The sequence below is a fragment of the Carcharodon carcharias genome, chromosome 7, assembly GCF_017639515.1.
Source record: "Carcharodon carcharias isolate sCarCar2 chromosome 7, sCarCar2.pri, whole genome shotgun sequence".
Classification (NCBI taxonomy): domain Eukaryota; kingdom Metazoa; phylum Chordata; class Chondrichthyes; order Lamniformes; family Lamnidae; genus Carcharodon; species Carcharodon carcharias.
Window position 1 is genome coordinate 35,137,254 of NC_054473.1, and position 23,885 is coordinate 35,161,138.

The 23,885-nt window shown below is 42.6% G+C and overlaps 1 protein-coding gene across 1 annotated transcript in view; it reads left to right on the plus strand.

The window, feature by feature from the left end:
* The first annotated feature begins 19,465 nt into the window (after positions 1-19,465).
* Positions 19,466-23,885, plus strand: part of ninj1 (ninjurin 1) — a 46,525-nt gene continuing 42,105 nt past the window's right edge. The window contains exon 1 of the mRNA XM_041191886.1: positions 19,466-19,660. Coding sequence (XP_041047820.1) covers positions 19,592-19,660 — 69 coding nt within the window. The 5' untranslated portion in view covers positions 19,466-19,591. The remainder of the gene's footprint in view (positions 19,661-23,885) is intronic.

Sequence of the window (23,885 nt, forward strand, 5' to 3'; positions counted from 1 at the left end):
GGATCCAGTGGTTTGGTCCCTATATGGGCCACATGACATGGAATGTGGTTCAGCACAGGTGGCATGAGGAGCAAGGCACAAAATTAAAAAGCAGAACCTCCAAAGATAATAATCTCTGGATTACTACTTGAGCCATGTGCAAATTGGTGTAGGGTAGATAATATTAGAGATGGATGTGTGGCTCATAGATTACTATAGGAGAAATGGGGTTTGATCCATGGGGCACTGGCACCAGTACTAGGTAATGTGGGAGCTGTACTGTTAGGACAGTCTATACTTGAATTGTGCTGGGGCTAGTGTTCTGGTGAATTGTATAATTAGGGAAGTAGAGAGGGCTTTAAACTAGCTAGAGGGGGAAGGGATCATAGAGGAGAGGACTGAGTAAATTAAAGGGAAATGACGACAAGGCAATAGGTCAAAGTAACAATAAAGGTAATGATAATCAGAGCATGGCAGAAGGGGACCATGATTGCAAACTTGTGTGCCAACAGAGCCAGAGTTTATAAAACAGCTATTTAAAAAAAAAAACTGAATTAAAGGTTCTATATTTGAATGCTCACAAGATTTGCCATAAACCAGGTGAACTGTCAGCTCAAATATAAATTCATATGTATGACCTGATGGTCATTATAGAGATATGGCTACAAAGAAACCAAAGCTGGGACCTGAATATCCAAGGGTATGTGTAATTCAGGAAGCTGGAAAAAGGTGGTGGGGTAGCTCTCTTAATTAAAGATGGCTTTAGTACTGTAGTGAGAGATGACCTCAGTTCTAAAGATCAAGATATAGAATCTGTTTGGGTAGAACTAAAACAGCAAGGGGCAGAAAACATTAGTGGGAAATAAAAACAGAAATACCTGGAAAAACTCAGCAGGTCTGGCAGCATCAGCGGAGAAGAGCAAAGTTGACGTTTTGAGTCCTCATGACCCTTCAACAGAACTAAGTAGAAATAGGAAAGGGGTGAAATATAAGCTGGTTTAAGGGAGGGAGGGGGGTTATTGGGACAAGCAAGGATTGATAGGAGGAAATAACCAAAAGATGTCACAGACAAAAGAACAGAGGTGTTGAAGGTAGTGATATTATCTAAAAGAATGTGCTGATTAAGAATGGAGAGCAGGACAAGCAAGGTAGCTCTAGTTGGGGGTGGGGTGAAATAAACCATGGGTGGAATACATTTAAAAATAATGGAAATAGGTGGGAAAAGAAAAATCTATTTAAATTATTGGAAAAAACAAAAGGGAGGGGGAAGAAACAAAAAGGGGGTGGGGACGGAGGAGGGAGTTCAAGATCTAAAGTTGTTGAATTCAATATTCAGTCCGGAAGGATGTAAAGTGCCTAGTTGGAAGATGAGGTGCTGTTCCTCCATCATCTTCCAAATAGGCACTTTACAACCTTCCGGACTGAATATCGAGTTCAACAACTTTAGATCTTAAGCTCCCTCCTCCAGCCCCACCCCCTTTCCATTTCTTCCCCCTCCCTTTTGTTTTTCTAATAATTTATATAGATTTTTCTTTTCCCACCTATTTCCATTATTTTTAAATGTATTCCACCCATGGTTTATTTCACCTCACCCCCAGTAGAGCTACCTTGCTTGTTCTGTTCTCCACTCTTAATTAGCATATTCTTTTAGATAATATCACCACCTTCAACACCTCCTTTGTTCTTTTGTCTGTGACATCTTTTGGTTATCTCCTCCTATCACTGCTTGCTTGTCCCAACAACCAACATCACCCCCCACCACCTGCTTAAATTTTACCCCTTTCCTATTTCTACTTAGTTCTGTTGAAGGGTCATGAGGACTCAAAACATCAACTTTGCTCTTCTCCATTGATGCTGCCAGACCTGCTGAGTTTTTCCAGGTATTTCTGTTTTTGTTTTGGATTTCCAGCATCTGCAGTTTTTTGTTTTTAGCTAAACATTAGTGGAAGTTGTTTATAGGCCACCAAACAGCAGTGGTAATGTAAATCACAGTATAAATCAGGCAATTAGATGTGCATGTAACAAGGGTAACACAGTAATCATGGGGGATTTTGGTTTACATTTAGACTGGGTAAACCTAATTATTACTAATGAAGGAGGAGAAGGAGGAATTCTTGTATGCAGATTGGTTTTCTAGAGCAGTACATTAAGAAAGCAACTAGGGAATGGGCTATTTTAGATCTAGTATTGTGATATGAAAAGTGGCTAATTAATAATCCTGTGAAGGAGCCTTTAAGAGTGGCCATAATATGATAAAATTTTACACTAAGTTTGAAGGTGATGTAGTGCAATCAGAGACTGGGGTCTTAAATCTAAACAAAAGAAACTACGAAAGTATGAGACAAATTGGCTATGGTAGATTGGGAAACGATGTTAAAAGATATGACAGTAGACAGGCAATGACTAATATTTAAAGAACTAATTTGCAACAAAGATACATTCCTTTAATGCACAAAAACCCAGCAAGGAAAGTGTTCCAACTGTGGCTAATAAAAAAAATCAAGGATTGCGTTAGGTCAAAGGAAGAGGTGTATAAAAGTTGCCACGCAAAAAAATGAGCAATTGGAAGCATTTTAGAATTCTGTAAAGGAGGACTAAGAGGAAAATAGAATGAGAGTAAACGAGTGAGAAATAAAAAATGGACTGCATAAGCTTCTGTAGGTATTCAAAAAGGAAAAGATTGACAAAAACACATGTGGATCCTGAGCCAGGAGAATTTATGATGGGGAATAAGGAAATGGCAGAGAAACTAAACAAATACTTCTGGTGGGATTTTACGGTCCTGGAGTTGTTGTGGTGAAATGGAAAATTCGATGGATGAGCAAAAGGTCCATTGATTTCAGGTGGGAATTTCTGATCCTGTGGTGGGCGGGAGGAAAATACTAGACTTCCCAGAAATAATGGAAAATCAAGGGATTAGTGTAAATGAGGAACTGCAAGCTATTGATAATTTTAAAAAGTACTAGAGAAGTTAACGGGGATCAAAGTAATAAATCCCCTGGACTTTATGATCTATATCCCTGAGTGTTGAAAGGTGGCTGTAGAGATAGTGGATGCATTGGTGGTCATCTTTGAAAATTCTATAGACTCTGGAATGGTTCCTGCAGGTTGGAAGGTGGAAAATGTAACCCCACTATTTAATAAAGGAGGGAAAGAACATGGGGAACTACAACCTGTTAGCTTGACATCAGTAATAGGGAAAATACTAGAACCCATAATAAAGGATGTGATAGCAGGACACTTAGAAAATAATGATAGGATTGGGTAGAGTCAACATTGCTTTAGGAAAGGGACATCCTATTTGACAAGCTTGGAGTTTTTTGAGGATGTCATTGGCAGAATGCATAAGGGGGAACCAGTGGATGTGGTATATTTAGATTTTCAGAAAGTTTTTGATAAAATCCCATACAAGAGGTTGGTAAACAAAATTAAAGCACATGGGATTGGGGGTAATATACTGACATGGATTGAGAACTGGTTAACGGACAGAAAACGTGGATTGAGGACTGGTTAATGGACAGAAAACAATAGGAATAAGTGGGTCATTTTCAGGTTAGCAGGCTGTAACTAGTGGGGTACCACAAGGATCAATGCAGGGGCAGCAGCTATTCACAATCTATATCAATGATTTGGATGTGAGGATTAAATGTAATATTTCCAAATTTGCAGGAGACACAAAACTAGGTGGAAGTGAGTTGAGGAGGATGCAAAGATGCTTCAAGGGGATTTGGAGAAGCTAAGCGAGTGGACAAAAATTTGGCAGATGGGATACAATGTGGAGAAATACGAGGTTATCTACTTTAGTCGGCAAAACAGCAATAGAGTATTTCTTTAAATGGTGAGAGGCTGGAACTTGTTGAACTTCAAAGGGACTTGGGTGTCCTTGTTCCTGAGGCACTGAAACATGCAGGCACAGGAAGCAATTAAGAAGGCAAATGGTATGTTGGCCTTTTTTACAAGAGGGTTTGAGTATAGGAATAAAGGTGCCTTACTGCAATTAAATAGCTTTCCCTCCGGGACACCCAGGTCCATTCCTCCATCACCCTCTACACCTCAACCCCTCCCATGGCACCTTCCCATGCAACCGCAGAAAGTGCAACACCTACCCCTTTATTTCCCCTCTCCTCATCGTCCAAGGGCCCAAACACTCCTTTCAAGTGAAGCAGCATTTCACTTGCGCTTCCCTCAATTTAGTCTACTGCATTCGTTGCTCCCAATGCGGTTTCCTCTACATTGGAGAGACCAAACGCAGACTGGCTGACCGCTTTGCGGAACACCTTTGGTCTGTCCGCAAGCATGACCCAGACCTCCCTGTCCCTTGCCATTTCAACACTTCACCCAGCTCTTATGCCCACATGTCTGTCTTTGGACTGCTGCATTGTTCCAGTGAAGTTCAACGCAAACTGGAGGAACAGCACCTCATCTTCTGACTAGGCACTTTACAGCCTTCCGCTCTGAATATTGAGTTCAACAATTTTAGATCATGAACTCTCTCCTCCATCCCCACCCCCTTTCCGATCCCCTCCTTTTTTTTCCAATAATTTATATAGATTTTTCTTTTTCTACCTATTTCTATTATTTTTAAATGTATTTCCATCCATTGTTTTATCTCTACCTTTTAGCCTATTTCGATGCCTTCACCTCACCCCACCCCCACTAGGGCTATCTGTACCTTGCTTGTCCTGCTTTCTATCCTTAATTAGCACATTCGTTAGATAATATCACCACCTTCAACACCTCTTTGTCCTTTTGTCTATGACATCTTTTGGCTATCTCCACCTATCACTGGCCCTTTCCAGCTCTACCCTCCTCCCCACAACTTAAACCAGCTTATATTTCACCTCTTTTCTATTTTTACTTAGTTCTGTTGAAGAGTCATACGGACTTGAAACGTTAACTGTGTTCCTCTCCGCAGATGCTGCCAGACCTGCTGAGTTTTTCCAGGTATTTTTATTTTTGTTTTGGATTTCCAGCATCTGCAGGTTTTTGATTTTATCATTTATGCAATTATATAGAGCCTTGGTGAGACCACACCAGGACTATTGTGTGCAGTTTTGGTTTTCTTACCTAAGGAAAGATATACAAACAGAGGGAGTGCAATGAAGGTTCACTAAACTAATTCCTGGGATGAAGGGATTGTCCTGTGAGGAAAGGTTAAATAGACTGGGTCTTTATTCTCTGGAATTTAGAATAATGAGAGGTGATTTCATTCAAACATACAAACCAGAACTGGGAGGGGTGGGTGCAGTCTTAGAATAAGGAACAGGCCATTTAGGACTGAGATAAGGAGAATCTCTTCACTCAGGGTGGTGATTCTTTGGAATTCTCTACCCCAGAGGGCTGTGGAGGCTGGCGTTTAGTAGGTTCGAGACTGAGATCGATTGTTTTCTACATATTAAAAACATTAAGGGATATGGAAAAATGGTGTGGAAAATGGTGTGGAAGTAGAAGATCAGACATGATCTCATTAAATGGTGGAGCAAGCTCGAAGGGCTGAATGGCCTATTCCTATTTCATATGTTCTTTAAAGGGACTTGTCTTAAATAAAAACAGAATGCTGAAAAAACTCAGCAGGTTTGGCAGCATCTGTGGAGAGAGAAAGAGTTAATGTTTCAAGTCCAAAATGACTGTCAGAACTAGAAAGATAGAAATGTGATGGGTTTTATAGTATTGAATAAAGGAGGAGGGGCTGGTGGAGCAGAATTGGAGCAGGGATAGTTTGGAGGACAGAAGAGATTAAATGACACAGATATCATGTAACACAAGACAAAGGGCGTGGTAATCTTAGTATTAAAGGCTAAAGCTTTCATCCAGATAGATCTTAGTAGCAGAATAAAGAACAGCACTGTCTGAAAGCAAAGTAACAATGTGTTAATAGCAGATAAAGGGTCAGAGCTGTCTGAAAGAAAACCCTGAACCAGATAGACTGGCATTAGGGGGAAAAGTTCAAAAAGGTCATAGTACATGTTCTAAAGTAATTGAACCCAATGAGCCCAGGAGGCTGTAAAGTGCCTAATCAGAAGATGGTGTTGTTCTTCATGTTTACATTGTGCTTCACTGGAACATTGTAAAGGCCATGGACAGAATTGTGAGCATAGGCTACAGGAAGATACAGACGGGATGGTCAAATGGGCAATAAGTGGCAGATGGAATTTAACCCTGAAAAGTGTGAGGTGATACACTCTGGAAGGAGTAATTTGACAAGGAAGTATTCAATGAACGGCATGACACTAGGAACTTCTGAGGAACAAAGGGACCTTGGCGTGTGCGTCCATAGATCTCTGAAGGCAGAGGGGCATGTTAGTGGGGTGGTGAAAAAAGCATATGGGACACTTGCCTTTATTAATCAAGGCATAGATTACAAAAGTAGGGAGGTCATGTTGGAGTTGTGTAGAACCTTGGTGAGGCCACAGCTGGAGTAGTGTGTGCAGTTCTGGTAGCCAAATTATAGGAAGGATGTGATTGCACTGGAGGGGGTGCAGAGGAGATTCACCAGGATGTTGCCTGGGATGAAACATTTAAATTATGAAGAAAGCTTGGATAGACCTGGGTTGTTTTTGTTGGAGCAGAGAAGACTGAGGGGCGACCTGATCAAGGTGTACAAGATTGAGGGGCATGGACAGGGTGGATAGGGAGCAGCTGTTCCCCTTAGTTGAAGGGTCAGTCACGAGGGGACACAAGTTCAAGGTGAGGGGCAGGGGGTTTTGGGGGGATGTGAGGAAAAACTTTTTTACCCAGAGGGTGGTGACGGTCTGGAATGTGCTGCCTAGGAGGGTGGTGGAGGCGGGTTGCCTCACATCCTTTAAAAAGAACTTGGATGAGCACTTGGCACGTCATAACATTCAAGGCTATGGGCCAAGTGCTGGTAAATGGGATTAGGTAGGTAGGTCAGGCGTTTTTCATGTGTCGGTGCAGAATTGATGGACTGAAGGGCCTCTTCTGCACTGATATTCTGGGAACAAGAAGGTGAATTGAAATGGCAAGTGACCAGATGGTTGGGGTCATGCTTGTTGACTGAGCAGAGGTATTCCGCAAAGCAGTCACCCAGTCCGTTTAGTCTCCCCACGTAGAGCATACCGCATTGTGAGCAGCGAATACAGTAGACTAAATTAAAAGATGTGCAAATGAATCACTGCTTCACCTGAAAGGAGTGTTTGGGGTCTTGGACAGTGAGGGGGGAGGAGGTAAAGGGGCAGGTGTTACACCTCGTGCGATTGCATGGGAAGGGGGTGAGGGGGTGAAGGAGTGGAGCTGGGTGTCATGGAGAGAATGGTCACTTTAGAATGCTGACCAGGGTGGGGGGGGGGGGAAAGATACGTTTGGTGTTGGCATCATACTGGATTTGGTGGAAATGGCAGAGGATGATCCTTTGATTACAGAGGCTTGTAAAATGGAAATTGAGGACAAGGGGAGCCCTATCATGATTCTGGGATGGAGGGGAAAGGGTGAGTGCAGGAAGTGGGTCGGACACAGTTGAGACTTGCCAATCACAATGGTGGTGGGGGGAATTCCTCGGCTGAGGAAAAAGGAAGGCACGTCAAGTGCTGTTGTGGAAGGTAGCATCAACAGATGTGGCGGAAATGGAGAAACTAGGATAATGGAGTGGAGCCCTTACAGGAAACAGGATGTGAGGGGGGTGTAGTCGAGGTAGCTGTGGGAATCAGTGGGCTTGTAACGAATATTGGTAGATGGAGCAGTTAAGGAAGGGGAGGTTAGAGATGGACCATATGAAGGTGAGAGAGGGGTGGAAATTGGAAGCAAAATTGCTGAATTTTGCAAGTTCTCAATGAGAGCAGGAAGCAGCACCAATACAGTCAACAATGTACTGGAAAGAATTGGGGGAGGGGGCCTGAGTAGGACTGGAACAAGGAACGTTTCACATACCCCACAAAAAGACAGGCATAACTTGGGCTCATGCCAGTACCCATAGCCCCGCCTTTTTATTTGGAGCAAGTGAGACAAGTTAGGGGAGAAATTGTTCAGTGAGAATGGGTTCAGCCAGACAGAGCAGTGGTGGATGTGGTTTGTTTGGGTCTCCATTCAAGGAAGAAGCAGAGAGCCCTCAGAGGATCCTAGTGGGGGACGGAGGTGCAGAAGAATTGGACTTCCATAGTAAAGAGGAGGTGGTTAGGGCCAGGAAACTGGAAATTGTTGAAATGACATAGGACATCAGAGATCGCAAATGTAGGTTGGAACAGACTGGGCAAGGAGAGAAAATAGTCAAGATAGAAAGAAATGAGTTCAGTGGGGCAGGAACAGGCTGAAATAATGGGTCTACCAGGACAGTCCTGTTTGTGCGTCTTGGGAAGGAGGTAGCCCACTTTCATGTGAGGTGGGGGACTGAGGTTGGAGGCTATTGGGTGGTGGGGGGGGGGGGGGGAAAACTCCAGAGGAGATGAGGTCAGTGATAAAAAGGCGTGGCTATGGATACTGGCATGAGCCCAAGTTATGCCTGTCTTTTTGTGGGGTATGTGAAACGTTCCTTGTTCCAGTCCTACTCAGGCCCCCTCCCCCAACTCTTTCCAGTACATTGTTGACTATTGGTGCTGCTTCCTGCTCTCATTGAGAACTCGCAAAATTGATGTTCGGTGGTGGGGTCATGGTCCAGGGGGAGGTAGGAGGAAGTGTCTGAGATTTGGCGCTCAGCCTCTGCAAGGTAGAGGTCGGTACACCAACAACAACAGCATCACCTTTGTCGGCAGGTTAGATAACAAGGTCAGGGTTGTGTTAGGAACAATGCGTAACTTTAAGTTTAATTTGTGTTAAGAAAGGTGGAACATGGTTTCAGTTTCATTTCATTTTTTTTGTGAGCTTAGTGCCAGGAAGTCTGCAGGGCTTCCTAGCAAAAAGGTCCCGTTTTCTGGGTTTTTTTCCACGCATGCGTTTTTAATGAGGCTTTACAACCCTTGAAGTGAGATAGGTTACAAAGCAGTTAGTAGTTCACTGATTTTGGGGGGAAAAAGCAAAGAAAAAAACTGCTAAAAGCAAAACACTCGATGCTGGAAATCTGAAACACAAACGGAAAATGCTGGGAAAAATTCAGCAGGTCTAACAGCATCTGTGGAAAGAAAGACAGAGTTAACACTGAGTCTTTTTGACTCTTCTTCAGAGGAGTGATCCAGTGAGACACAAAGACACAAGAGATCAGAGAGATACCTGTTGGGGAACAAGTGAATGCTTAGAAATCTGCTTGAAGAAAATGGTTTGCAAGCGGGCCAGCCCAGGCAAGAAGCTTTGGTGTTAAGATGCTGGTAACTCTTCACTGGGATTTTGTCATAAAGGCATTGCTGTGATAAAAGGGATAGTGAGCTTGAATAATTTTCTGGTGTTTATATTGAGATCCTTCCAACCTTTTTGCCTGGTGTAATATATTTCATTTTTCCTTGTTGAAAATGTTTTATTCGATGTTAAGTTCATCAGTAAGCTCCTGTGAATTTGTTCAGTAATTTTCCTGTGGTTTCCTCCTGTGAATTTGTTCAGCAATTTTCCTGTGGTTTCCACCTGTGAATTTGTGCAGTAATTTTCCTGTGGTTTCTCTAAAAATAAACTAAGTTAGGATCTATCAAGCTAGGTTTCACTCTGGGATCTGACTTGTTCAGTATTAACATCAGCTGGAATCCTAACAGTTGGACCTGAGAGAACGGAATGCAGCAACTTCAAAGGGAGGCCGGTTGGAGTGGGTGAGGGGAATGGAGAAATTAAGGTGGCTGATTTCAATGAAAAGATCAAGAGCAGGGAGGGGTCCAGTTAGAGGGAGAATACTGGAGGCAGGTGAAAGGGCCTGTTCAGGAGAAGGAGGACTCCTGCCCAAAGAAGTGAGCACTGAGATGAAAGCGACAAAGAAGATTTTAATGTAATACTGAGCTCGCAATTCAATTAAGTGAGGGCGTAAGAGGATAAAACTGAGTCCTTTGAGCACAGATAGTTCAGCATCAGAGGGGAAGGTCAGAGGGTATAATGAATACATGGCAAGAACTGGGATTAGGAGAGATGGGGTCAGAAGGTAGGGAAAGTGATTGCACTGGAGGAGGTGCAGAGGAGATTCACCAGGATGTTGCCTGGGATGAAACATTTAAGTTATGAAGAGAGGTTGGATAGACTTGGGTTGTTTTCATTGGAGCAGAGAAGACTGAGGGGTGACCTGATCGAGCTGTAAAAGATTGAGGGGCATGGACAGAGTGGATAGGGAGCAGCTGTTCCCCTTAGTTGAAGGGTCAGTCACAAGGGGGCATAAATTCAAGGTGAGGGGCAGGAGGTTTAGGGGGGATGTGAGGAAAAACATTTTTACTCAGAGGGTGGTGACGGTCTGGAATGCGCTGCCTGGGAGGGTGGTGGAGGCGGGTTGCCTCACATCCTTTAAAAAGTACCTGGATGAGCACTTGGCACATCATAACATTCAAGACTATAGACCAAGTGCTGGTAAATGGGATTAGGTAGGTAGGTCAGGTGTTTCTCACATGTCAGTGCAAACTCGATTGGCTGAAGGGCCTCTTCTGCTCTGTGATTCTGAAAGGGAGGATCCTGAAGGGTGACTTGTCTTCCCACCTACACTACAGCGCTGCAATGGAGCTCTCTGATGGATGCTGCATCCTGCATTTCTGGAGAAGCCGGTCTAGGAAGATCTGGCAAGATATGTGGAGCCTCATCAAGATGTGGAATAGTTCCAGCAGGGCGGCAATCCGACGTACACTTTGGAAGGTACAGGCAAGGAAGGAAAACAAAAGACAAAGATAGCAAGAGTTGCAAAAGGGGAATGCAAACAGGAATGTGTGAAGAATGTCAAGAGCAATGCAAATGTTTTACAATTATATTAGCAGAACAAGGATAATGTGGGTCCTTTAAAAATAAATAAGAGTAATAAGAAAATGGCAGACATGTTGAATAATTACTTTGTGTCTGAAGCAAGAAACCATATTGGAAAGAAATAATGACATGAAAGACTGAAAAATCCAAAGGGCTTGGTGGCTTCCACCCAAGGATTATAAAGGAAGTAGGTGAGGAAATTGCAGAACGTTTAGCCATAATGAATGGTTGACCATATCATCTTCCTCCAGTGCCTCTTCACCATGATCCATCTTGGTGGGACTTCATTCACTTAATGCTATTCTTGCCTATTTAATTGTAGCCAGAGAATCATCTGCAATGGATTCTTTCCGCTCCCACACAGCTACCTTTGCTGTCCCTCAAGGATCTATCCTTGGCCCCCTCCCATTTCTCATCTACCTACTGCCCCTCAGACATCATCCAATAAAACTATCAGTTTCCACATGTGCACTGACACCAAGCTCTACCTTGACCCCACTAGTATATCTAGTCAGATTGCTTGTCCAACATCTAACACTAGATGAGCAGAAATTTCCTGCAATTAAATATTGGGAAGGCTGAAGCTGTGGTCTATTGTCTCCATCAGAAACTCTGCTCCCTAGCCACTGACTCCATTCATCTTTTTGGCATTATCTGAGACTGAACCAGACTATTCACAGCCTTGGTGTCACATTTGATCCCAAGATAAACTTTTGACCACACATCTGAGCCATCATTAATGCTGCCTATTTTGACCTCTGTACATTTACTGACTGCACCCCTGCCTCAGCTCACCTGTTGCTGCAACCTTCAATCATGCCTTTGTTACCTATAGAATGAGCTATTCTAATGCATTCCTGACCTGCCTTCCACATTCTACTGTCTGTAAACTTCACAACATGCAAAATTCAATTGCCTCTGTTCAACCATCATCCTGTGCTCGCAGACCCACATTGGCTCCCAGTTAAGCAATGCCTTGATCTTCAAATTCTCATCCTTGATTTCTAATCCTTTCATGGCCTCAGTCACTCCCAATCCCTGTAATCACCTCCAGCCCCAAAATCCTGTGGGATGTCTTCATTCCTCTAATTGTAGCCCCACGGCTGTTTGATTTTAATCATTCCACCATTGGTGGCCATGCCTTCGGTTAACTAGGTCCCAAGCTCTACAATCCCTCCCTAAATCTTTCCACCTCTTTCTTCCATTAAGACACTTAGTAAAACCTAGATCTTTGACCAAGCTTTTGGTCATCTGCCATAAACTGCCCTTATGTGACTTGGTTTCATTTTGTTTTATAATGCTGTGTGAAGCACCTTGGGATGTTTTATTACATTAAAGGTGCTTTTATAATTGCAAACTGTTGGTGTTGTTGTGATCTTCCAAAGTGCTCTCCATTCAGGATTATTCCTTTAGATTGGAAAATTGCACACAGACTATGGGAAATCTAGAAATTATAGGCTAGTTAATCTAATTTGTCATGGGATGTTATTGGAATCTATAATTAGGGACATAGTGACTGAGCACTTAAGGAAATTTGAGCTGGTAGAGAGAGCCAACATGGATTTGTAAAGGGTACACTAAGTCTAACAAACCTAATAATATTTTGAGGAGCTAACTAAAGCAATAAAAAGGGGAATATCTTTGGCTGGGGTTTATATGGATTTCCAGAAGTTATTCAATAACTTCTCCACAAGAGAATGTTGGCTACAAATCAATTTGTGGAATTGAAGGCAAATTAGTGACTTTGTTAGGAGATAAGTTAGGCAGTAGAAGAGAGTAGGGATAATAGGTATGTACTTGAATTGGAAGGAAGTGACTACTGTGTCCCACAAGACTTTATTCTGGGACCTCAATTCTTCACTACAAGTATTAACGACTTAAATAACAAATAGAGAGCCATATATCCAAATTCACTGATGATTCAAAGATTGGAGATACAGTAAGTAGTGTAGATGGAAACGTAGCATTAGAAAGCGACATTGATAGATTAAGTAAGTAAAACTTTGGGAGATGAATTTAAAGACAGGTAATTCATTATGGACCAAAAAGGGTTGGATCAGAGTAGTTTGTAAATGGTGAAAAGCTAGGAACAGGCGTCCATGAACAAAGATTGCTAAAATGTAGTTATGTACAAAACAAAGGTTAATAAACTGTTAGCCTTTATAACTAAACAGCCAGAATATAAAGGGGAGGATGTTTTGCTACTATGGCCTGGGAGAAGTGGGTGCAGATGGTGCCAAACACTGGGAGGTGGGAGGTTCCTGGCTCAGTGTTGCAAATGGAGTTTCTCATCGTCCAGCCTGAGCAACCAGAGCTTCCAATCCTGAAGGACCAGCTTAAATATATATAACAAGTCTCCTCTCAGCCTTCTTTTCTCCTCCAAGAAAGTGTCCCAACCCCTCTAATCTATCCTCATAGCTATAGTTCTTCATCCCTGGAATCATTCTTGTGAATTCCCTCTATACTCTCTTCAAGCCTTCACATTGTCCCTCAAGAATGGCACCCAGAATTGGACTCAGTGCTCCAGATGGAGTTTCTTATTTATTAATTACATTTTTCCACTTAATTTGCCTCAAACAATCTAAAAAAAATACTATTTGCACATTTATTTAGTACAAATATACAACATAAGGAATCTGTGGGAACAACACAATTGTACAAAAGTAGATTGATGCTAGAGAAGCTGGAATGGTAAGGTTGTTTTAACTAGAGTTCAAATATTTTGTAAATGTAGTGATTTCTTTGTAGCCATTTTTCTAACATCAGTTGATTGTTCTGAGACTAATTATCCTTTAGAGAATCAGTTTTGGACCTCCAATTTCACCACTGCTACAGTCACTCGGTATACTACATGCAGGTGTAATGAAGAAAGACAAAACCTACATTTATACAGCACCTTTCACTATGTCCCAAATTGCTTTACAGCCAATTAAGTACTTTTGAGTTGCAGTCACTGGTATAATGTAGGCAATGTTATCAAATGGTGGAGCAGGCTTGAGGGGCCAATTGGCCAACTCCTTCTCCTAATACATATGCCTGCATGTCATTCTGGATGGGTGATGAGCTGGGCTGGATGGCCTTCGTCATCCATAATTATCTTGCGAACATAGGGTGGAATCATAGCTGGAATTCTGTTTATTTTGTTGCTAATAGTATACTGTAAATGGGCTTTGTGGGGTGAAATTGCCAGGAGAGGATTGTATAAAAGGCTGTGAATCAGTAATCTGTTTTACACTGCATGTGATTTTCAAGAGATTTTCCATTGACTTCAATCTTGCCCTTTTGTCTACTTACCTGATTATTTTTGAATTTTGAGGTATTGAAATATTGTGGTGAAGTTGTGGTGTATCATAGATATTGAAAATATATTATTGTGAGAAGCAGCAATCCAGAGTCTTCAGACTTGTTGATTAAGAAAACACAGATACAATTGTGAACCATTCAGTCTATGTCCTCTGGCATCTTATGCTTTGTTGCACAGACACCTGAGGGCTCCAATGCTTCCCACTAACAGTGAAGACCTATGTTGTTCAATCATACCACTTTATTGCTCAGGCGTAATTTTATCTTTCTACTATGTGAGATTACTGAAAATAGGATCCAATTACACCCCTTGTATGGCTTAATTATGTTGAATAATATCATGCACAAAGTCAGAAGAAAACCTCCTATAGAATGGGAAAGATCTTGTGCCGTTTGCGTTGCAAATATTGAATCTTTCCTCAAATGAATTTGTCACCATTGCTATATGGTGCAATGTGCAGGACATGTTAAAGAGGGCTGAAGCGGTCACTAAAATCAGTGTTATCATCTGCACTGTTGAAAATATTCCATTTGTTATTTATCTGTCAAATTAACAATATTGACCAGTGCTGTTAGTAATTTTTTTTACTTTCTAGTTTGTTTAATAGTCCCAGTGGGAGCACCTACACAGGCTAAAACTGTATTATATCGTTGCTGCTCTTAATGTTAATGACCCATGCTGCATATATATGGGACAACATTTGTAACCAGATGTTAACACTTTACTAAGACCGTTCTGTGATTGTTTTGTGAATTGATTGGTGAATCTTGAAAGGGGAAAAAGGTACCATGCATGATTGTTTGGGAGGGTTAAAGTGGTTGGGTGGTGGGAATAAGGGGCCCAGAAACAGAAGAAACATCATGGCTCATGATTCCTCTCCCTGGCCCCTTTTTCTACAGTTTTACAAACCCTGCATATTGTCTAACCAGGACTGTTATTTAGCTCTAGAAACTGCACTTCAGAAAGGGTGTATTGACTTGGAGCAAGTGCAGTGCAGATTCACTCAGGGCTCTAAGGGTTAAATTATGAGAGATTAGATAAACCAGGCCTGTGTTCCCTGGAATATACATGTTTGAGGGGTGATTTGAGGTTTCAGAATTTTGAAAAGAATGAAATCCATTCCTTGCAAAATTCCGAACCGCAATCAAATCACCTCTTCAACATCTTTATTTCAGGAAAGAGAGAAATGTCTTCCACTGGGAGGAGTCTAGGACAAGAAGACAACCTTAAAATCAGAGCCAAGCCACTCAGGAGGAAAGCAAGGAAACCGTTTTTCATACAAGTGGTGGTAGAAGTGTGGAACTCTCTGCCACAAAAAGCAGTAGATACTAGTTCAATTAATAATTTTAATGTGAGATTGATAGATTTTTGCTAGCCAAGGGTATTAACAGATACAGAGCCAAGGCAGATTAATGGGATAGGGATACAGATCAGTCATGATTCCATTGAATGACAATGGAAGGGGCTGAATGCTGACCTATTCCTATGGTCCTAGATCCAGAACCTTGTAGTTCCAAATTTGAGTATTTCATATTTTTTGTATTTTTGTTTTTGTTGTATTTAGAAGCAGTTTTCTCTTGTATTTCAGTTTTAGTCTTTTAATATTTCTCCAAAGACACAGTAAGTTCTGGGCACTGAGCCTCAGGAAAGATGTATTGGCCTTTGAAGTAATACAGTTCAGATTCACCAGATTATCAGGGTTTAGAAGGTTAAATAATGAGGATAGGTTTCACAAACTTGGCTTCTATTCCCTTAAGATTAGAAGATTGAGTGGTGATCTAATTAAGGTCTTTAAGATGATAGTAATTCAATAGAATAGATGCAGACAATATCCTCTGGTGGAGGTCTCAAACTGTTGTGGTACAATGTTAAAATTATAGCTAGGCTATTTAGGAGTGAAATCAGTCAGTACCTTTTTCATACAAGTAGTGGAAATCTGATACACTTGCCCCCAAAAGTCTGTAGCTACTGAGTCAACTGGAATTTTCTAGATGGTCTGCATTGCATTTTGAAGATGCACTCTTGAAATTGGACAATTATTGATACAATGAACGAGAGCTTGGTTTTTGGCATGGGGAACCTGTGGAACATCTTTGTGGTTATGCCCATTAGTACTTTCTATATTCCAGATAGAGAGAGAACATGTTCACTTCATTGTTTTGGGGTGAATATGAACCCAGGTCCTTGTTACAAGCCATTACCACCCAATTTCTCATCATTGAAAAGCTATTGCAGTAATGAGACAAAACAATTCCCTTCAGAGGACTCAATTTTAGCATGGAGGTCATTGTAGCATTTGTGGAGAGAGCTCAAAATTGTCAAAGCTGATGAAGCATGGCAAGTGACAATTACATTTAAGTTCTATTTATTGACTTTCTATACAAGACTAAACCAGTTTGCAAAAAAAAAACCTAGTTTATCCTTACAAAAAACAAAAAAACTGCAGATGCTGGAAATCCAAAACAAAAACAGAATTACCTGGAAAAACTCAGCAGGTCTGGCAGCATCGGCGGAGAAGAAAAGAGTTGACGTTTCGAGTCCTCATGACCCTTCGACCGAACTTGAGTTCGAGTCCAAGAAAGAGTTGAAATATAAGCTGGTTTAAGATGTGTGGGGGGAGGGGGAGAGAGAAGTGGAGGGGTTTGGTGTGGTTGTAGGACCCTACAACCACACCAACCCCCTCCACTTCTCTCTCTCTCTCTTCCCCACCCCCCCACCCCCCCCACCACACACCTTAAACCAGCTTATATTTCAACTCTTTCTTGGACTCGAACTCAAGTTCTGTCGAAGGTCATGAGGACTCGAAACGTCATCTCTTTTCTTCTCCGCCGATGCTGCCAGACCTGCTGAGTTTTTCCAGGTAAATCTGTTTTTGTTTTAGTTTATCCTTAGTTTATGTATCAAAATTAGGAGGATATAATATTCAGTAACATTGATTACCCAGCAGGGGGAGTGATATTTATGATTAGGAAGCAAACTTGCTGGATCTGGTGCTGGGGAATGAAGTGAGCCAAGCGGACCAAGTATCTGTGGGAGAACACTTGAGTATGAGTGATCATCATATATTTAAATTAATAATGGAGAATAGCAAAGGAACAATCGAAAGTCAAACATCTAAATTGGAAAAGGGCTCTAAGTAATCTAACCAGAGTAAAATGGAACCACAGTTTGACAGGAAAAGCTATAGTGGAGTAATGAATGATCTTTAAGGAGATGTTTCAAGTTCAGGCTAGGTACATGCCAACAAAAGGGAAGATCAGGGGAACCAAAGACAGTGATTGAGAATATCATGAATCAAAAAAAGTGTATGATGTATGTCAGGTGAATTCTTCAACAAGAACCAGACCAAATACAATAAGCTGGGAGGGGACGTGAAGAGGCAAATATGACTGGCAAAGAGGATAGAATGGCAGTTATCATGAAAGGTAACCCAAAAATCTCTACATGCATATAAAAAGTAGATAGTAGTAACAGGCAGTATAGGAGTTATCAGGGGCAGAGGATAACATATGCTTAGAGGCAGCATGTACTGGAAAATTGGCTAGATACATCATCTGGGTGGGTTGGGGGAGGGGGACAGTTGGGTCGTGGTGAGAGGGTGTCTGGCTGGGCCCTGGGGGTTGGGGGTGGTCAGGTCAGGCCCTGGGATGGGAGGTGTTGGCAGGCCGCATGCATGAGGTGCGGGGGGGCGTCGGGTTGGGTGGAATGAAAGTCGGGCCTAGTGGGGATGTTGGGGAGAGTTGGCAGTCAGCCTGGCTGAGGGGGGCGGGGGGGTGGTGCTGAGGGTTTCCTGATTTGGGGGGGTGGGGAAACAAGTTGGTGGGTGGGGGGAGGTCTTGGGTGACAGCCTGGGTCTGTACAATAGTTACCCAGTAACCAGAAGTGGTTTTAATTTTTCTAACTTTTTATGTGTAGCTATTGATGCAACAAGAGAATCTAACAATCATCCCTTGATGTTCAATTGCATTACCACTGAATTCCCCACTATCAACATCCTCTGGGTTGCTATTGACCAGAAACTGAACTGGACTAGCCATATGAATACTATCTCTACAAGAGCAGGTCAGAGGCTTGGAATCCTGCAGCGAGTAACTTGCCTCCTGACTCCCCAAAGCCTGTCCATCATCTACAAGGCACAAGTCAGGAGTGATGGAATACTCTCCACTCGTTTGGATGTGCAGCTCCCACAACAGTCGAAGCTTGACACCATCCAAAACAAAGCAGCCCACTCTATTGGCACCACATCCACAAACATTCATCCCCTCCACCACTGATGCACTGCAGAAACTCACCAAGGCTCCTTTGACAGCACTTTCCAAACCCAAGATCGCTACCATTGAGAATGACTGACTAGTGTAGCAGATAGATGGGAACACCACCACTTGGAAGTTCCCTTCCAAATCACTCACCATCCTGACTTAAAAATATATCACCATTCCTTCACTGTCACTGAGTCAAAATCCTGGAACTCCCTTCCTAACAGCACTGTGGCTGTAACACCACCACATGGACTGCGGCGGTTCAAGAAGGCAGCTCATCACCACCTTCTCAAGGGCAACCAAGGATGGGCAATGAATGCTGGCCCAGCCAGTGAAACCCACATCCAGTGAATTAATAAATACAGTTGCAACCATCCAAAATTTTTGATTTAAATCGCATTTTCAAATGGTTCCCAGTGCAGGACAATTGCCCATCGGAAGATTGCATTGCTCAGGCAATTGCTGTGCAAACCTTATCTGGGAACTTTGGCTTGGGGTGGGTGGATCCCTGCGCATCTTTGAGGTTCTTCCCGCCCACCGCCAAGAACAAAATGTGACGCTCCAGAGCTGGGAAGTTACGGTTTATAGCTGCCTCCCGCAAGGTTTCAGCTCTCTCTCCATCACCACCTTAAATTCGCTACTTCTGCCGTTAGCCAGGACTAATACCGCTGAGCATTCGGTTCTTACCAAGGCTTTGAGCGACTGGCAAAAAGGCAGGGACGACCACCACCCCCTCCCCGGTCTCGAATGACCCTGCCTATCCTAAAAGCCACAGAACGTTATCCTACAGTTTATTTCCCACTTTCAGACATGCGAATAGGTCAGAGGAATGATTCTGAATGACGGGCATTTTCTAGGTTTGAGAAAGCACAATCCGTACAAGAGAGATTTGCATTTATACAGCGCTTTTCACGGGGATGTCTCAAAGCACCTTTTTTTTAGGACGAGTGCAGTAGTTTAAGATTGACTAACTTCAGAAAAATGTACACGGAGGCTTTATAACCTCCGTTATAATCCGGGGCAGTTAGCGATTCCAAAATTTGAAACGCAATAGTGAACTGAAAGTTTCTGGTGGATACGAGCCCACTAGGTGGAGTTTCCTTTTGGTGCTGGTCTGCCCGTGACTCCGGGGACGCCCTCATCCTGTGGCCACCAGAGACATTATAACAAGAGCGTTACTTTCCGGCCACTCGGCGCCGAACTTTTCCTGCACTTGACACACATTCCCTGGGTCCTGGATAAAGCCATGGCGACTGAAAACCTGGAGCTGAACGGCGATCCTATGAGCGGCAGCAGAGATGTGGGTGTGGGTGAGGTAGGAGCGGCAGAGTCACTGAGTGGCTGCGATCTGTATATACACACACACAGGGTCAGCTCGCTACATTGCGGGCGAAGCGAGAGCCCAGCGGACCCAAAGCTGTTGTGATCGGCCGCACCACCACTGACTGCTGCTGGCCGAAGGTGGACATGTTTGGCTTTTGCTCTAAGAGTTAGGCCCCACTTCCTTCCATCCAATCTGCAAACGCTCCATTGTAATGTGCAGATTCTAAAAATAACACCAGGGGAATGTGAAAAACATACACGGAGACGCGTCCATAAAGTATTTCATTTGACACTCCAGAATGGACTAGTGGTGTTTGCATTCCAACTGGTTGACATTGGGAAGTACTTTCCCACATAACGGGGATAAAGACAGTTATTGACCTCTCTGTCTCAATCTCTGGTGATAGACTGTCCACTAATATTCATTACAAACCTACCGTCTCCCACAGCTACCTGGACTCCAGCTCCTCACACCCAGCTTCCTGTAACCACTCCATCCCATTCTCTCAGTTCCTTTGCCTCCGTCGCATCTGTTCTGATGATGCCACTTTCAAAAACAGTTCCTCTGACATGTCTTCCTTCTTCCTTAACTGAGGTTTCCCACCCACAGTGGTTGACAGGGCCCTCAACCGTGTCCGGCCCATTTCCACGTATCCATCCTCACACCTTCCTCTCCCTCCCAGAAACATGATAGGGTCCCCCTTGTCTTCACTTATCATCCCACCAGCCTCCACATTCAAAGGATCATCCTCCGCCATTTCTGCCAACTCCAGCATGATGCCACCACCAAACACATCTTCCTTTCACACCCCCCCTCCCGGCGGCATTCCTCAGCGATAGTCCCTCCGGGACACCCTGGTCCACTCCTCCATCACCCCCTACACCTCAACCCCCTCCCACGGCACCTTCCCATGCAACCGCAGAAGATGCAACACCTGCCCCTTTACTTCCCCCTCCTCACCGTCCAAGGGCCCAAACACCTCTTTCAAGTGAAGCAGCACTTTACTTGCACTTCCCTCAATTTGGTCTACTGCATTCGTTGCTCCCAATGCGGTTTCCTCTACATTGGAGAGACCAAACGCAGACTGGGTGACCGCTTTGCATAACACCTTCGGTCTGTCCGCAAGCATGACCCAGACCTCCCTGTCACTTGCCATTTCAACACTCCACCCTGCCCTCATGCCCACATGTTCATCCTTGGCCTGCTGCATTGTTCCAGTGAAGCTCAACACAAACTGGAGGAACAGCACCTCATCTTCCGACTAGGCACTTTACAGCCTTCTGGACTGAATATCGAGTTCAACAATTTTAGATCATGAACTCTCTCCTCCATCCCCACCCCCTTTCCGATCCCCCTTTTCTTTTCCAATAACTTATATAGATTTTTCTTTTCCCACCTATTTAGATTATTTTTAAATGTATTTCCATCCATTGTTTTATCTCTACCTTTTAGCCTATTTCGATTCCTTCACCCCACCCCCACTAGGGCTATCTGTACCTTGCTTGTCCTGCTTTCTACCCTTAATTAGCACATTCCTTAGATAATATCACCACCTTCAACACCTCTTTGTCCTTTTGTCTGTGACATCTATTGGCTACCTCCACCTATCACTGATGCTCTATCCAGCTCTACCTGTCCCACCCCCCACTTAAGCCGGTTTATATTTCACCTCTTTTCTATTTTTACTTAGTTCTGTTGAAGAGTCATACGGACTTGAAACGTTAACTGTGTTCCTCTCCGCAGATACTGCCAGACCTGCTGAGTTTTTCCTGGTATTTTTATTTTTGTTTTGGTTTCCAGCATCTGCAGTTTTTTGCTTTTATAAAGACTGTTATGTTGGATAAGAATTGCTCATACTCCTGGTATGGAGTGAATGAATGAGGCTGAAAGCAAAATACTGCAGATGCTGGAAATCTGAAACAAAAACAGAAGATGCTGGAAAAACTCAGCAGGTCTAATATCTGTGGAGAGAAACAGTTAACATTTCGAGTCCATATGACTCCTCTTCAGATTAAAGAGAAGTAAAATGTGGTGAAATTTATACTGTTTAAAGATCAAAAATAGGATTAAAAAGTAGGGATAATACATCTCTTCTCGACCCTCACCCCTTTTTTCACTATTAATTTTAAAAAATTTTTACCCACTTATTTGTATTCATTTTCATTTTTATTCATTGTTTTATCCCCACCTTTTATCCTACTTTCAATATTTTCCCCCACCACTGTCCCCTCCCCCCATCCCACCCCCACAAGGGCTATGTGTCACTTGTTTTTGTTGTTCTTTCCAGAGTGCTTACCCTTGTACTGCTATTATCACATTCTGCTTTCTTACCTTAGTGTCACCATCAGCACTTCCTTTCACCAGTACCACTACCACTGACTCCCTTTTTTGTTTTTTTGTCCATGACATCTTTGTCAATCTCTCCTTTGCCCCCACCTATTGCTGGCCTTCTATCCAGTTTCACCTGCTCCAACACTCCCCCCAAACGATATAAATTTCATCACATTTTTACTTCTCTTCAGCTCTGAGGAGGAGTCATACAGACTCGAAATGTTAACTCTGTTTCTCTCCACAGATGCTGTTAGACCTGCTGAGTTTTTTCAGCATTTTCTTTTGTAATGAATGAGGCTCATTTGAACAGCTTTGCTGAATACATTTCCATTTCTCACTAATTTCATCTGAAATTTTAGGCAATTGATGAATGTTAACTGCAAACAATTCTTCCAAATTTGTGTAGATTTACCTCACTAATTACTTTATTGTTGCGTTATTTTGTATCTAAGGTATGGGGGTTTTCAATAATATTTCTACCCGGCAGATCAATGCCGAATGGTCAGATAATATCAGATTAAGAATGCAAACCTGGAGATATTTGAATCTTGAAAAATATTAATGATTCCCAGAAGTTGTTTTTCTTTTTGAACAGTCCATATTCTGTGATCATAGGCATTCAGATATCATTTTGTTGACAACAGGAGTCACAATGTGCATGTGACATGTAGTATTATATTTTGATGCACGCAGGATGGGTGTGACTGGCAAATCTGGCATTTATTGCCCATCCCGAGTTACAACTGAGTGGCTTGCTGGTCACATACAGGTCAGATATGCAGCTAAGGACAGCAGGTTTCCTTTCCTGAAGGACATTAGTCAGCCAGTTTTTTAAAAAATTCATTTACCAGATGTGGGTGTCACTAGCTATTTGCCAAATGCTAATTGTCCTTGAGAAAGTGGTGGTGAGTCACCTTAAATTGGGAGGTCATTTCAGAGGGCAGTTAAGATTCAATCGCATTGCTGAGAGTCTGGAGTTACATATAACCCAGGGAGGATCAGGATGGCCAATTCCCTTCCCTAAAGGACATTGGTGAACCAGATGAGTTTGTAATGGCAATCAATAGTCACATAGTCATGATTACTGGTATTTACTTTTCATTTGAGATGTATAAATGAACTGAATTTAAATTCTGCAGCTGCAGTGCTGCTACTTAAGTTCATGATCATTTTGTTCAAACCTCTGGATTACTAGTCCAGTTACATAACCACTGTCACCATTCCCAGTGATCTAGCAATTTTATAACAATCTGACTGCTTCATGGTCACTTTTGCTGATAAGTTTCTTTTATTTCCAGATATGTTAAATTGAATTCAAGTTTTTAAACTACCACATACTTAGGATTAATAGTCCAGGCTTCTCGATTACTAACCAAGTGACATAATCTAAACAAAAGCACATCACAACCATACCCTGATCACAGTATGTTTAAACAAAGAATTTTGATTGTCATTCAATTGCTCCAACAGCACCTAGTAATCCATGAGTACCCAGTCAAAGAATAAAGTTGACACTTGTATAGAAAGGGACAACTTGGAGTGATTCCAAGATAATACAGAACCAAATGATTGAGTTCTGAAGAAGCCATATTGCACTTGAAATGTTAACTGTTTCTCTCTCCTGCTGCCAGACCTGCATGGACTGCAGTCGTTCAAGAAGGCAGGTCACCACCGTCTTCTCAGGGGCAATTAGGAATGGGCAATAAATGCTGGCCCAGCCAGCGAAGCCTACATCCTGTTAATGGAAAAAAAACCTGCTGTCCAGCAGTTCCTGTTTTTATTTCCGATCTCTAGAATTTACAGTATTTTGCTTTTTTTTAGTGATTGACTACAGTTCAAGGTCATGTGATCTTATGCTCTAACAGTTTTGGGAACTCACAGATGA